The sequence below is a fragment of the Sparus aurata genome, chromosome 3 (assembly GCF_900880675.1).
Source record: "Sparus aurata chromosome 3, fSpaAur1.1, whole genome shotgun sequence".
Classification (NCBI taxonomy): domain Eukaryota; kingdom Metazoa; phylum Chordata; class Actinopteri; order Spariformes; family Sparidae; genus Sparus; species Sparus aurata.
This window is the reverse complement of record NC_044189.1, coordinates 2,349,516-2,365,258: the sequence shown is the minus strand read 5'-3', so window position 1 is coordinate 2,365,258 and position 15,743 is coordinate 2,349,516. Positions and strand designations below refer to the sequence as shown.

The window sequence follows — 15,743 nt, the reverse complement described above, 5'->3', positions numbered from 1 at the left end:
TGTTGCAGCTTTTATAAATCCTGACACCACTGGATGTTTTTAAGGTGAACCTGGGGACCTTTCAGCGTCTTGTGTTTGTCCGTTCAATAACTTCTACCAGCTGGTTCAACAACAACTGGTTAAATGTGTAGTTGTAGATAAAATGGGTGGACACGAGTGTGCAGTGGTAAAATAATCTCTGGCACAGAGTTTCAGCACACAGCTAAGGCGACCAGAGACGAGGCCTCTTTGACGTGAGGTTTCCCTGCCGCTCGTCCACAAGAAGAAGATATCATCTCTGCATCCTGCTGCCAACATGACAAGCACAGATGAACATTAAGGCCTGCCAGAGATGGAGCAACAGATTAATGACAGAGCTGGAGGCTGAGAACGCAGTCTGCAACGTGCAAAACACTCCTCTCTGCATCCAGTTACTGAGGTGAATAGATTTAGAGGTGCAGCTCAGTCGCAAAGTTGTAAAGTTAGCAGTTAATGTTTCTGCAAACCACCGAAATGTCCAAAGTTTGATGCGGCACACGTATCACAGGCAGCAGCCGAACCGTGATGTTCTCCTGAGCCGAACCAAGTGGTTTCTGTGCAATGACAATGCAAACATGCTGATTATAAGCCGGCATGTTCACAATGTTTGCCATCTTAGTCACGGCCATTTAAAAGAGATCGCTACACAACTAATGGCGGGTACACACTACAGGATTTTTCAAACCTCCACAGATTAGGAGACCACACACTTGATGATAACAAAAGACAGATCGCACAAGATCTCTCTCTCTGCTGATCTTATAGTGTGTGGTGTTCTCCGCAGTGCACACCACACACTAACCGATTCTTCAGCAGAGTATCAGGTTCTTCAAGCTCAATATTACAAATCTCGTGTGGTCAAACGTGACTTCAGTGTAAACAAACATGGCGGACGAACCGGAAGATGCAGTGGTGGTTGTTTTAGGCCTATTATTGGCTGGAAAAAACAAAAACAAAACAAAACGACTATGGAAAAAGTCATAGAGACGGCGAGAGTGTGGGCTGTAGGCGTAACAGCGCGAGTTGGAGATGAGTAAAAAATTGTCACAAGTATTACAGATAGCTTCGAGAGCAGCGGCTGATTGGCTGTTGGTCCGGTACACGTGACATCACAGGCTGTGCGTGCTCGGCTCCGCTCGGAACACCCCACACATTACAGGATTTCTAGTCGCAAATATTAAACATGTTCATTATTTACAATCTCTCCTTCCGACGCCTTCCGAGAGGATCTGCCCGGACAAAATCACTCTCAACACACCCCACGCCACAGGAAAATCAGACACCATGTGCTTTGAAAACATCAGATAATCAGGCCTTTGCTGGCTTTGATCGTAAGGACAAAAATCGCCCCGGTTATCCTGTAGTGTTTACCCCCCTTAAGAGAACTGAGTCTTCCTTCTGAACCCGAGGCGTTTTATTTACAGCCTCTTATTTAGTCTTGCAGCAGATGTTCATAGCTGGAAATGTCTTGCTTCACAGCAGTTAGCTGCATTGTTGGTATGTGAGTGAGTCACACCTTCACACGTGAACCTCTGTAACTTCCTGCACACTCAGAGTTCAGGTAGGCAGATCATCTCCATGTTTAATGTTCCCAAGATGACAGATATTACTCATTAGCTGATAACATCTCACAAATGGCTGACAGACGGATTTATTACTGCAGCTCAGGTCCAGACAAGCACTGTGGAACACACACACACACAGCCATCAAAGGAAACCTCCGCTGAAAAAACATTGAGCAACGAACGCTGTCAGTCAGCTGGAGACGAAGCTCTGAAGAGTTGGTATGTTGTTTCCGTGTCAGAGAACATCCGGATGATGTCTCTCTGGACGATTATCAAGGATGGATTGATTTCCCTCTGGATCAAAGGTAAAAAGGTGTGTTGTGAGTTTTATCTTGTCTTGACTGATGACAGTCTGCAGCTACATTCTGGTTTTAATCCTATTCATCCCGGGACATAAACAGCACCTGCTCTCATGGTGCATTCAGCTAATCGGATTACTGCGTGACTTTTACATCCTTTCGTCACAACTTTCTGAATCCAAACATCCGTGTCCAGCCTTCTGACTGCATTTGTTTGTTAAATATCTATGTGTATATTAAATAAGCTTAAATAAACTAAGTAGGAGTCAACCGTCATCCAGGTTGACTCACACTTGTTGGTTTATTTAAGCTCGATCGGCTCATGTGGGTCGCAGGAAGAAAACCGCAGCGATGCTTCGTAAGAACAAACAAAAACATGTCGTCGCTCGTTATCGTTTTATCGCTGCGGTTCAACCTGAGCCGCTTTGACGCCCTTAGAGTGGCGCCTTACATCTGATATCAGATCAGTCTGTTGATGCCAACGCTGTACTGAGAAGAGAATTATAGGGGAACATAAATCAAACATCTGGTCGGTCGTATCTGCAGAGTCTTTAAATGTGACATGGTGTCTCTGATCTGAACGACAGAGTTACAAATGCTTCAGACGCACGTTGAACCGATCCGCTCATCCTTCAGTTCGAGCGGACGTTTGTGCCCGAGGTGATCACATTTCCCCGGGAAGTTTTCCCGACATTCACAAGAACGAGACGGTCATGACGTCACAGTGACCTTTGACCTCTGACCACCATGTTCAGTTCATCCTTGACTCCCAAGCTCTGGTTGCATGGAACTAATACTACATGTTGTCTTTTAGTAGTAAAGAATATGTTGTCTGAAAAACTGCCACGTGTGATTTTAGTTCTGTGTTGAATCTCTGTGCTTTAGTCATCAGTCTTTTATTAAACATCAGTCAACAGCCGTCACACTGCTGGACTTCTTTAAAGATACGTGAAGACATCTTCGTCTGTTCCTGTGGTGTCAAAGCCCGGTGAGTTCATCAGAGTCAGAGTTTACACATACACATACGAGGAATTTGCTGTGGCCTGTAGGTGCAAAACAACCTGACTATAGGCCGCTACTTTTTTCCCACGCTTTGAGCCATGCGGCCTATAATATGATGCGGCTATTCTATAGATGTTTATGGGCTCACGGCCTCCAGGGAGGAAGCAGGACGCGCAAGAGCGAGAATACAGGTGAGGAAGATGCTAGTTTGATTGTGTTTTGAACAGTCATTTTGCGTATCATGCACACACCCTCATCATGGAAAACACACAAAGAAATGCACATGATGCAGCTTTTAAGTTAAAGGCAATCGATCTGGCTGTCGAAGAAGGAAATAGAGGTGCTACACGTAAGCTTGGCATCAATAAATCGATGGTGAGAGACGGAGACGGCAGCGTGAAGAACTGACTCGATGCAAAGAGACGAAAAAAGCTTTCAGAGGTAATAAAAGCAGATGTCCCGAACTTGAAAACGTTCTTGAAGACAGGGTGAACACACAGAGAGCAGACGTGGACACCTGTAGCTTATAGACAAGTGCGGCCTATATATGTACACATTTCTTTTTTCTGTTTAAAATTAGTTGGTGCAGCTAATATTCAGGTGCGCTCAATAGTCCGGAATTTACGGTACTTAAAAGACATAATAAAAGTGTACAAATATAAATAGATCGTGACTGATTCTAACGTTGGTGGTGACTGTCCAGATTTCACCCACAGTAGATGCTGATCCTGTGCAAAATAAGAGCGTCAGTGACTAAAACTTACATCATTAATGATGTTTTCTGACTCTAACCAAGTGGTTTTTGTGCTTAAATCCAACCAGAGCATAAACACAGAGCTGTGATGAGCGAGACGGAAGAAATCTAATCTAAACAAATGAAAAGTTGCGACATAAACAATCATTTCGTTTGAACTTGTCTGTATTTTCGCAGAAATGCACATGAGTAATATTTATTATGAGAGTGTCTCCAGCCATGCAAGTTTGGCGTGGAGGCCCAAAGATGCGATCATCCAACGCCCCCTCCTCCTGCCCTGTGAACACCTGCAGACGAGGAGCCAATCAAACAGCTCCATCTCACAAACACGTGTGTTGCAATCTGATCGCAGCGCCGGAAGAATCAATGCAACGAGAACACTTGATAATTACCTGCATCTAACGCAGGAGCCTGTTTTTCCAGATAACTGTAAAGTGTTATGATGGATGAGTCAGTTCGATAAACGACTGTCGATGTTCATTAATGCTCATAAAGAGTCAACACTCTGCTGATGTGGCTGTAGATGTTTGATTAGCGATCAGCATTTATGGAGACGGTTCATCCGGACTTCAGACTCTTTAATTAAGGCTTATCTGCGGTGAACTCACCCCGCCGCTGTCAGGACCGTAGCTGTGTCCAGATTTATCAGGTTCCTCCAGATACAGCGTGTAGAAGTCCGGTCTGGAGGGGGAAAACGTGGCATTCATCAAACAAGACTCAACGTTTTAATCTACACTGCTTACATGGAAATACATGAACAACTGACCTCTCATTATCAGGCAGCTGCAGCCACTTCAGCACCGTGAACACTCTCTCCTCAAAAGGCACTTTACTGAAAACAGAGATCGATGACAGTCAGTGAGGATTGTTTCTGATAAAAGCCTCTTAAAGACAGCATGGATATGTTTTTGTCTGAGTGGGAGGAAAGGAGGAGGCTTTCCTGTAACGGACCAGTCACACCGGACTGAGTCAGGTGGTCAAAGTAAGTTCACATACGTATGTGATGAGAGCGGTGTCCTGTGTGGAACCTACGCTGGTTATTTAATCTCAAAGAATAAACCATGTCATTTATTTTATCTAACTTTTACCAGGAAGCTGTTCTGCAGAAAATGTATTAGTGAGTGACTCTGTAGGGACACGTGGAGCGTTACAGCTTCAAGCTTCTCGACAAACATGCTGGAAATGAGGTTAGATCTGAATTTCTATGTCTTTTATTACACGTTCTACAAGCGCTTGATAAAAGACGCTGTAAAGTGTCTCCAACATTAAAAAATGTTTGTTTTCAGTGTGTAACGTACATACGACGCAGCTCTCAAACTGTCTTGTTGTTGGAGCAGTCTGTCCGTCGTATCAGAGATCTCAGATTTGTATTAAAAGATAAATATATGGTGTCTTGTGTTCTGTGAGTGAAGCACATCGACAGCGTCCATGTGGACACACGTGTCAGCAGAACAGCACAGCTGGTACCGATTCTGCAAAGGGAAGAGCGCTGATGCCATTTTAAATATTCAATTCAACATGTTTTGAGATTTCAGTACTTTGGACAACAGCAGCATTGTAGCAGCTCTGGCCTGGAGGCTATTTTTGCAGTTGGATGACACCAGATCGATCATGTATGTTGAAATGGGGCGTTTGATTTTGGCCAAACAATGTAAACGGTGCCAGACTCATGAGAGGAAAACATTCCCAGCCCCGCTGTCACGCCTGATGATGATAATGTATGTGAGAACAACAGCCTGTTGAGGTGATTTACAGTAAAAGTGTGTGGGTTTAGTTTGGCATCTTCCAAACCATTCTAAGGAAGCAGGAGAGCAGACTGAGTCAGCTCAAGGTCATTTTCATACTGCAGCGCTCCTTCGCGTGTGACGGGGTTGAAGGGGTCAAAAACTACCATGTGTTGAAACACTCCTGGTCCGTCACTGGAAAAAGTCATTTCTTCTGGCATGTTTCGGGTAATGATGGACTCTTTTTCTCTGAGTTTGATGAGCTGGTTGTTGGGTGGTCACTGAGAGACCGGGGGGAGTGAACAGATGCAGTCGTGGAGCAACAGGATGTAAATGCAACAGAACAGAGATACAAACAGGCCGTTAACTGGAAGGTCAATCGACAGTTTCAGAGCTTGTAAAGTTAATGAACACCTTCCTCAGAACATCTAGCGCCCCTCCTGACTGCTCAGCAGGTGACGACTTTATGATCTGGGATCCTTTTACAGCTGTTCATTATCACTTTAATGAGACTTTCTGCAACATATTGTGTTATCAGCCGTCACAGGACTGTTTGAATGTGCTGAAGGTTTAATAAGACCACAGCGTAATGAAACACAAGATGTTCCCTGTGGAGAAACATGTTGTTCTGCTCGGCCGCTGTGGTTCACTGCCTGAACAGCGTCTGCTTGTGTTCTGTGTGGACACTTTGTCTGATGCTGACGAAATACAGAAGTGAAGACATCTGAACTTTCACTTGTAGTTCAACAGTTTCCAAATTTAGTTTCTGATTTTTCAGCGTCGATGTGACTCTGAGATGGTTCTGCTCCTTCAGACGCTGACATCAAGTTAAAGTCTCTCACGTGTTTTCCAGGGCAGAGAAATATTTCAGATTTACTTATGCTGCACTTTTTTTTTGAGTTATGTCATACAGATGCACATTTTTACCCTTGAGAGCTGTTTTTTCTTGGACTCAGGTGACTGTCAGCAGATTAAACAGAACACTGTGGTTTTACTAGGTTGCTCTCCAGGAGGGAAATGTGCATCTGTATGGATTTAAAAAAGTTCTGGAGAGCATGTGACGGACCTTAACGTGGTGTCAGCGTCTGAATGAGCACAAAAATCTCATTGTGAGGCTGAAAAACCAGAAACAAATGTGGAAGCGCGCCTGGTTTGGACTTCAGATGTCTGTATTTCCTCTGAATTCTTTTTTGAGTTTCCACAAAAAATGCAAGCAGCTTATTAGCAGCCATATTTTAATTAACTGTCAGGTAGTTCCCCCCAAACACGAAGCTCGCAAAGGAGGAAGTCGGGTGACAGAGCGAAGTCTGCAGAGGGAGGAGGACGGGTCTGATTGTTGGGTCGACCCAGGAGATCACTGCCGACTAATTTTAAATTCTCTCTCCAACATATTTTCTTTTGTAAGTCACGAATTCAGTCTTTTAATTATAAAGACATGTTGGATTTTGTCCACACGTCCGAATCAATCTGCACGAGTTTATCTGCGCTGTGTGAAGTGACGGTGCACAACCAGAACCTTTGGACTCCAGGTTCTGCAGTGAGAAACACAGAGTCTTACCCGTCGTAAGGTTGGTAGATGTTGGGGAAGCTTCCGTTGACGTTGACGTCTGATCCGGGCCAGAAGAAGGTTCCAGACTTCAGCCCCTGGTACTGAGCCGTGTGCCAGATCTACAAAGACAATCAGGACGGATGATCTTCACTGAAACACGGGCCGGGCTGATTAGAATCTGTGACATCATCAAGAATCTGTGAGCTGAATCTCAATCCCTCTCAGACGCTCTGCTGTTCTGCAGAATGGTTCTAGTTACACACAGAACCTTTACGTCAAGTGTTCGGTACCAGAACATCCTTTTATTGTTCACCAGAGCTACTGAAAAGAAAACGTTCTTCATGTGTCGTTCATCATCCTGATTACATCTCTCTGTTTGGTATCACTTAAAAAAAACACCCTTAATGTTGATTTTGTACTAAGACGCCTCTTTTCCATCAAAACCGACTCTGGTTCTTGAAACAAGCCCACCTTTCAGAGCAGAACCACTGTAACCTGAGGATCCCTCCTCTGTGGCTCTTCTGAGGTTTCCTCCATCTTTTCTGTGTTCCTGTTAAAAGGATTTTTTCATTATGATCTTGATGTACGTAAACGAAACAGGGACGTTTGCATGTAGGTGGGAGAGGGTGCAATTAGCTGAGCTGAGTTCTGTAACGACGAGATTCTGGTCTGAGCTGCTGGTTCTGGTTATAAATCTCTTGTGTGGGCTGAGGTATGACGATTGATTTGGTGTGGTTTCATCTTTTCTACTCGGATGACGGGAGTTTTCCCGCATCTCTGCATGTGGTGTTTCTCTCCTCCAACCAGAGTCAAAATTGCCTCCAGATATCACGCCAGCCTCCCAGCTCGCTTTGGAAACCTTGTACCTTTTGTTTTCAGAGAGTGGAGATAGTGCAGAGCTCTTGTAGACAAGCAGGATTCACGTCATTGTTTCCCCCCTGAGGAGATTCATTTCAATGAACCAGAAACAAGAGAAGACTCACAGGCTGTCCGAGGTACCAGTCGGGGTTGTCTTTCTCTGGACTGGACAGACTGAAGGAGGCATCGAACACCGGGTCGTACATGACGTTGTCGATTAAACCATTGGACTCTGGATAGAGACCCTGAGAGGAGACATCACACATTAACACCATGTCGTTGTTTCTGGTCTCCAGGTTTACATCCTGGTCACGTGGTCATGCTCCAACGTCCAATCTAAAAGCATCACAGTGCATTTGCCCTGGGAAACATGGACGCCTGCAGCAGACGGATGTTTTTATGGCAGGTCTCTAAAGTTCACAAGCATTGAAATAATAATAAATAGTCCTGTCAACAGTTTCACACACTGGGGCAAATAGTCCTGTCATAACAACACTTGTAAATTGTGAAACGACTGCACGAACGATGAACCAGACATGAATCTGAAACATGCACACTGGCACAAGACACATGATTGCCTGCATGTGTACTAGAGTTGCTTTGTATTACCGTGACAATGGTGTAGTGATTGGGGAACGTCTTGCTGGGAAACGCAGCCTGCATGTACGGCGTGGAGGTTCCACACGTCTCTGTGACGCAAAGAAACAGGAGAGAAAGAACGTTAGCTGAGCTGGAGGCCGACGACTTCACAGCAAGGGAGCATGTGCATGTCAAAACTTTCCATGTGGGCCCAAAAAATACAATGTGGAGGCGAATGACGCACAACAATTCCTCAACTACCCAACTTGGACTTCAGCCTCAGGTTTGTTAGAGATTTCCTGCCAGACAAAGTCAGCAGTGAATGCTGGTTTGGTTCTGGTTTTTGACAAATGTCAAAATTCATTAGAATTAGAAATTCTCAAGCAGCTGGACTTGTTTTGTCATGTAGACGTTTTGTTCTTTCGTCTCATCGTTTAGCTCAGGAATGATTCAGCAGCTTCTGCAGAAGTCAAACACGCTCAAGGACAAGTAAGAAGATGGCAAGATAATCTGCTTCTGACCTCGTGTTTGTATAACAACGCCATTGGGCGAGTCACTGAGACTGAGAAGGCTGCCAGAGAGGAAGGAAATCTGAAATCTAAACTCTTCATCAGCCAAAAATCTAAATATCCTTCGGCAATCCTCAAAACTACACAACGCTTTGGGATTGCAGGTTGGGTCAGCCGACACCCCGACGCATCAGTACAGGATGAGCTGGGAACGAGACTCAACAATCAATCATCATCAAGTGCTTAAAGGGATAGTTCAGCTTTCTTTTTAAATGAGGTTGCACAGCCTCAGTTTGGAGAAGCAGCAGGTGGACTAGTGTGGGAATCTCAGCAAAGTGTCACATTACGAACTCAATATTAGTTTCTGTAGACGACATATTTAGAATACTTTCATCTGATATCGCTCTCTCCAAAGCCACCAGACTCCTGTGACAAAAACAGTCGTTTAAGTTTGCAGGACACAGAATTAAACACTAAAACGAACAACAATAGATCAGCAGTTCCTCTGAACTGCGAGGTAAAATGACTGTTTTATGAATGGAGTCTGGTGACTTTGAGAAGAGAGCTAAAAGGGATCCAGTCTCCTCTCCCCTCTGGACATTAGGAGTATAATAGCAGCATAATGTTGTCGACACTCACTGAGTCTGTCCAGAACCGGGATGACTCGGCTCCATTTCTGCAGGTACTCGGCCCGAAGTCCATCCAAAGAGACGAGGAGCAGAGGCTGACGCTTAAAGCTACGACAGGAGGGGAAAATGTAATCAGGAGGAGAGAAGATTCGATTAGATACAGACGCAACATCCAGTGATGAGGTCCAGAGTGCAGCAGCAGAGCCGCTTACGTCAAAACCCAAAATGTCAATGAGATAAAATTCATGTTACGACAGAGTCAATTATGTGACAAAAACAGGAACGGTGGGCGAACATCGAGGTGAGCACTGTTAAGGTTACGGGTCTGAAAGATAATCAATCAATTGCGTAGTCGATCGACAGGAAAAGAACCCTTCACAGTAACATTTCAGGTCACGTTCATGCTAAAATATCAGAACACTTTCTGATTTCTTCTGTTTTACATCATATTAAAGTGAATATCTGAGAGAATCCAACATTTAAAAGACACCAAAGTGGACTTTGAGACTTCTCTGACGGAAACTGATTGATCGATTAATCTAGAAAATTATTTAATCAGATGTTAAATAATCATTTGTTGCAGGCTTCATTAGTTTTTGTCTGCAGCAATCTTCAAACCAAAGTTATAAGTGCTGTAGATTTGTAGTAAATGGATCAGTTGTCATCATGCACACGTCATAAGTTCTCACCTGGCTGGACACGCTGGTGCTGACAGGTCCTCACACTCGTCCTCCACCCACTGTCTCTCACCTGCAGCAGGTGGAACAGACACAGTGTGATTCAGTGTATCACCATTAAACAAAAGTGACATCCGACACTTTGAATCGAGCTCAATCGACGAGCGTCAGGAATGAATCTGGCCTCAGATTAATAACTGACACAAACTTCTTCCTCCGCCTGAGAGATCCCAGATCTCCTACAGAACCTCTCGCATGTAAACTTTGATTCACAATCTCAAGAGCCACTTGATGCTGAAAGGAATTCTGAACAAACAAAGTCTTGCGAGCGTCTATCAGCGTTGAGATCAGACAGGCGAGTCTCCTCGTCTGTATCGGCTCCTCTTCAGTTCAAATCAACATATTCACGTCAACGGAAAGTTTCACGTTTACCTGAATAACCTACAAGTTATACACAAGGTATATACATATTTACATCCTGTTTGTATCTGATCTTCATGTCCTGTGCTCACACTCTCACCGTGGCAGACATGTTTGTAGTTTGTGCAGCAGTCTCCTGCAGACAGACAGTCGTCGGAGCAGTGACAGTTACTCTTCTCCAGCCTCTTCTCTCCACAGCGAAGCCGGGTGCACTCCCACTGCTCACCTGTGCACAACAACCATGCTCAGCTCAGAGAGATGACTGATGGAGAATCACAATGAAACATCCAGACACGGCGTTTCTTACTCGGGAGGGTGCAGGTGTCGTTGAAGTCGAAGCAGCAGCTGTTGGTTTCCTCACAGTTCGCGTCACATCTGCAGCCAGGGACGTCACCGTCGTACGGCTCGTAGCAACGATTCCTGCAGGACGTGTGAGGGACGACTGGACCTGGAGGGCAACTGTCTGCAGAGTTTACAGGGTGTGAAACATCATAAATAGTTAATGATTCAAATCAACAATTTCCTTCCATTAGTTCATCTGTGAGTAATTCCAGACTTCCTGACTGCGGCTCTCAGCTCCGAGCCAATCGGTCCTGATTAAAGATGTTTTACAGGCTCAGTCATTCTTTAACAACAAGCTCCTCGCTGCACTTTTTATGAAACAAACGGGAGGAAATAGTTATTTTTATCTGTACCGGATTCATTTCTCCATGACTGAATGGTTTTGGACTGAGTGCAAAGTTCTGTCAGGCTCTGATACACGAACAATACTTTTTAATCACCATATTCTTTTCTACATCCGGCCTTATAATCCATGAGTAACGAACAGAAGTGGTGGCGTGCAGACAGACGAGACCCTCCGGGAGTTCCCAATGATAAATGCCGTTTTGTCTCTTTGTTGTTTTTTCTGTCTGGAGGAAAATCACCTGGTTCTGACACACAGCTGTCAGTGTGTTGCTTTAATCCGTTACGGCTGACGGGAAGAAAAATAAGTAAAAAGAAAAGTTATCTCGACACATTTGATCTGATTATCAAATTATTTATATATGTGACTTAAAAGTATTAATATAATGTAATATTGTAAAGTAGGTGGAATAATCTCACATTATTACAACTTTGTTTTCACGTTCTTCCTCAAAATCGCAATTTAATTTTGTTTGTTTTCTCAAATCGTCTACATCAAAATGTTTTTCTTCAAATATCTCTTAAATATTCTAATGGCTTTATTATTCTTTGCTCTTAAAACTTACCTCGTTTTTTACAAAATATTCTCAAAGTATATCAGAATATTTCTAGAAATAAATATTTCTATTTATTCTGTGACATGTATCATGTATTTAATTTGCAGTTTTACTCTGATGATGTTACGACTCGCTCCATTTACATGTTATTCACAAAATCATTTAGGTTAAAGGTTCTCAGAACATCACAGACTTTATCTTGACTGACTTTTCACAGAAACACTGTGACTTTAGTTTCTGCATCATCTTCTGTTTTTGCTGGAAATTTACAGTTTCACATGACTTCACAGAGATGTGTTAATGAGCCACACTTTGTCACAGGACTCTCACATGAGATTCACACGCGACGTCAAGGTGTTTATCCCCCATTTGTGGACGAAGGATAACGTCTACTCGTGATGACAAAGCAGATGTGGTGACTCATGACCTGCTGCCAGACAAGACATTTTCAAGAAGTGGAAGATTTCAGTGACAGCTGAGTTTTGTCACAAACACAAAATGTATAAACAGCTTAAAAACCAGTCAGACAAACACAGTCACTGCCTGAGTACAATGGAGGTAGAAGAAGATCTGGCAGCAATCGCCTCATTCAGTATTTCCGTAATATTATCCCACCTGAAAAGTACCTGCAGACTCAAATCTGTCGCCAGAAAACTGTTATCAAGGGTTAGTGTCATGTGACGGATTAACCGACGACGACACCTCAGTAAACAACACATCATGCAGTGGACTGCGTGTTTTGCATTTGGCTCGTACTTATTTGCCGAACCTTTATTCATCATCACGTCCAGGAAAGCAGACGGAAACTGCCCTCAATGTGCAGCTAAACTCCAAAGTGTCCAGTGGAAACACACACTTGGCTTTGACTCAGGATTTAGGACCTGTGTGCATGTGAGCAGGCACTCAGTGAAGACTAATCCCCGAGGTTTGTAATCGCAAAACGCTCAAATACACTAAACCTGCGAGCTGCTGAGTCATTCAGAAATACATCCAAAAGCGCCAAACTGCCAGTTTATGTGATGCAGCGTGACTGTGCCTCGTGTGAGTCAGCGCCTTCTGTGGACCGTCCGAAGTGCAAAACATAAAGCGTAAGGTTTGTCTTTGAGGGCGTTCTTCTGTCCGCTGTTCTCATGATTCACACATGCATGTAAACAGCGTGTCAGTGGACAGCCTGTGAATATGCAGCTGTCACTTAATCGCGGCCAGACGGCGAGATGAGCGGAGGCGTGCGGCTCGATGGGATTCACCAACAAGACAATGTGACCAAGTTCGATGGCAGATGATCGACTCTCACAAGTTTCTGACTCAACAATATGACGAGTGAAGGGTGACTCTATATTTACATCTAGTGGCAGCTTCGGGACACTACAGCATCATCCCACTGTTTTTAGAATGATGAGTATTTCAGAGCGGTTTGGGTCGGTCGGTCCCGACGCTGCAATTCTTAAAATGTCTACATTTAAAGTCTCACGTGTAGTCCAAAAGGGCCGTCCACACGAAGAACGAGAACCACAATGACAACGATTCTGTAACCGGCGGTGCCAAACATCTGCTGTAGAAGGATTTGGGTCATCAGTCCATGTGAGAATGACAGAACCAACCTCAGAGACCCAATCAGCACCAGAGTCTGCAGAATGTCTCGGGTTAAATGACTTTTCTTGAGCACGTGTTTCACAATCTAATAAATCAGCGTTTAATCGGTTCTAAGAATAACCAAGACGTAGTTTTTCGAGAGGACAAACTGAAAGTGTTTCCTAAATGTCATGACATTGTAATTAAAATAACTCCTGATACATTAATTTACAGGGAAATGTCCGTCATTGAGCGCACTGTGATGGCAGAAGGTTTTGACTGGTGGTCAATGTTTCTATCGTTCATCTGAAGGTAAACTGAAAGAAATCGTTGGCGGCTGTTGTTCAGGGTTTTCAGCTGGATTTGAAACTGCTGCTGCTGGATGCGTCTTGACCCATTAAAGTTCGGTTTAGATCCAAATTGAAGGAAGGAGTTGATTTCTGACTGCTGTTTGTGCAGAAGAGGCCAAAAACTACACCATCATGTTCAGAGATATCATAGTCGAGGGTGTTAAGTTGCTTCTATGCTTAAAAATGTTAAATAATAATACTACAAGGCTCTGTATTTTATTCTGCTCACAGCTGCGGCGCATACAGACACTCTTCTGTGTTTGTGCCTTTCACAATAAAAGCCCTGCAGGAGACTTAAATCCACTAACAGGCCACTTGATAAAATATCTGACAAGAGCTTCATTATTTCTGCTTTGTTGCTAAAAACAAAATGGAAAAAGGAGGGAGTAACTTTGATTTTCTTCAGCTGTTTCACTTCATTATTTGCAAAGCGAGTCAAATGTTGTCATGCTTCAAATGCGCTTTGACTCGTATGATTACATTTCCACCGTTATTAATGACATTTTAATTTATTTTCGATCTGCTGTGGTCTGTCTTGCTCATATCATTGACGTTTTTCTACATTTTCTTTCATTTCTCCAGAAATACTGCACTGATTTTGCCTACTCTGGTTACTATCAATGAATGAGTTGAATTTCAGGTGAACCCAAATAAAAATCTGGATCTGTCAGATCTAACATGTTTTATTTGACAGTGGATTAAAGAGAATCTTTGAGGTTTGCTGGCAAACAGCTGGCTTCAATCAACAATAGAATCACTGCAGGGCGTCTTAAATTTGACAGTTTGGATTATAAATGAGAGATTAGAAGATGAATTACTTTATTATTACAGTTAAGTGGTGCAGTATGACTAAGGAGCCGAGGGAAGGTTAGCTTTGCTGTAGCCGAGATAAACAAGCGTTGCTGCAAAGCGTCTGAGCGAGGAGGTGTGAGTGTTTGTGAGGTGTGAGTGTGCAGAAACATTCATGAAGATCAGTTTGTGTTTGTGTCTCACTGCACCTTTCTTCAGTCCAAGACCGAGTCCAAGACCGAGGACGATGGTCACGATCGACACGGCTAAGACTCCGATCTGTGGAGAGACACGAACACAGCGTTACCTGAAAGGGCGAGACAGGTTTGATGCCAAACACAGTTTAATGTCAAACAACCAAAGTGAAACAAAGGTCAAACTATTCATGAGAGGAAGAGTTTGTTGAACCACAGCCAAGGTAGTTTTTATAAGAGCAAACACAGCAACGCTCTCGTCTGAGTCCATAAATACGGTACGTTATATAATCAGTCCGTAACATTCCTGTTCTGTTCCAACACGTCAGTGCTTCAGTTCACTTCGGTCTCTCACACTCTCATAAGCGACACATGGAAACTCATTTAAGTTTAAACTCAGTCTGCAGCTAAGATTCTTTACATATTTGATTTGAAGATTTAATTATTATCAGCTGCTTGTTGACGGCTTGAGAATAATCGTTTAAATAAACATCCTGAACATTTTACCAGATCTGAGTTCAGATTACGCTAGAAATGCCCCGAGTTATTGACCCGTACGGAAACTTGATTTCAATACAATAACAGATTGAGTGTCTGTGATGGGATTGTTTTTGCCTCAGCAACTTTAATAGCTGAAATAAGTGCCTTCCATTAAATCTGTGTTTGCAATTTCCTGCAAAACAAATAGAGGTCGATTGTTTTCACATCTGGGAACAAATGAACTCATCAGCACCTGATGACGATCCTGTATCAGAGTTTAAGACAATCAAACTCTGACGGCAAACAGGGATTAACCGTCAGTGTTGGGAACAGTTCTGTTGTTCGTCTGCAGAACTTTTTCCGACAAAATTCCCGTCAGTATTAAAGTGAAACCCTCGCCAAAATGCAACAGAGGCTTATTTTGATGTATCTGAGTCAAACCTTCGTGTAAAAGCATAATTACGATGAAAGAGGCACTTTTAAGATTTACCATATGTTCGTTTTCGGCAAACTCATTTTCATTGGAGTGCTACG

At 43.4% G+C, this 15,743-nt stretch overlaps 1 protein-coding gene across 1 annotated transcript in view; it reads right to left on the bottom strand.

Annotated features, from left to right (window-relative positions):
* LOC115579450 (venom phosphodiesterase 1) overlaps nt 1-15,743 on the bottom strand; it is a 43,608-nt gene that overhangs the window by 26,668 nt on the left and 1,197 nt on the right. Inside the window, exons 2-11 of the mRNA XM_030412987.1 lie at nt 14,745-14,814; nt 10,891-11,046; nt 10,684-10,809; nt 10,176-10,236; nt 9,497-9,594; nt 8,379-8,458; nt 7,895-8,014; nt 6,921-7,030; nt 4,405-4,470; nt 4,247-4,319 (exon numbers count right to left, since the gene is read on the bottom strand). Of these exons, the coding sequence (XP_030268847.1) occupies nt 4,247-4,319; nt 4,405-4,470; nt 6,921-7,030; nt 7,895-8,014; nt 8,379-8,458; nt 9,497-9,594; nt 10,176-10,236; nt 10,684-10,809; nt 10,891-11,046; nt 14,745-14,814 (960 nt within the window). The remainder of the gene's footprint in view (nt 1-4,246; nt 4,320-4,404; nt 4,471-6,920; nt 7,031-7,894; nt 8,015-8,378; nt 8,459-9,496; nt 9,595-10,175; nt 10,237-10,683; nt 10,810-10,890; nt 11,047-14,744; nt 14,815-15,743) is intronic.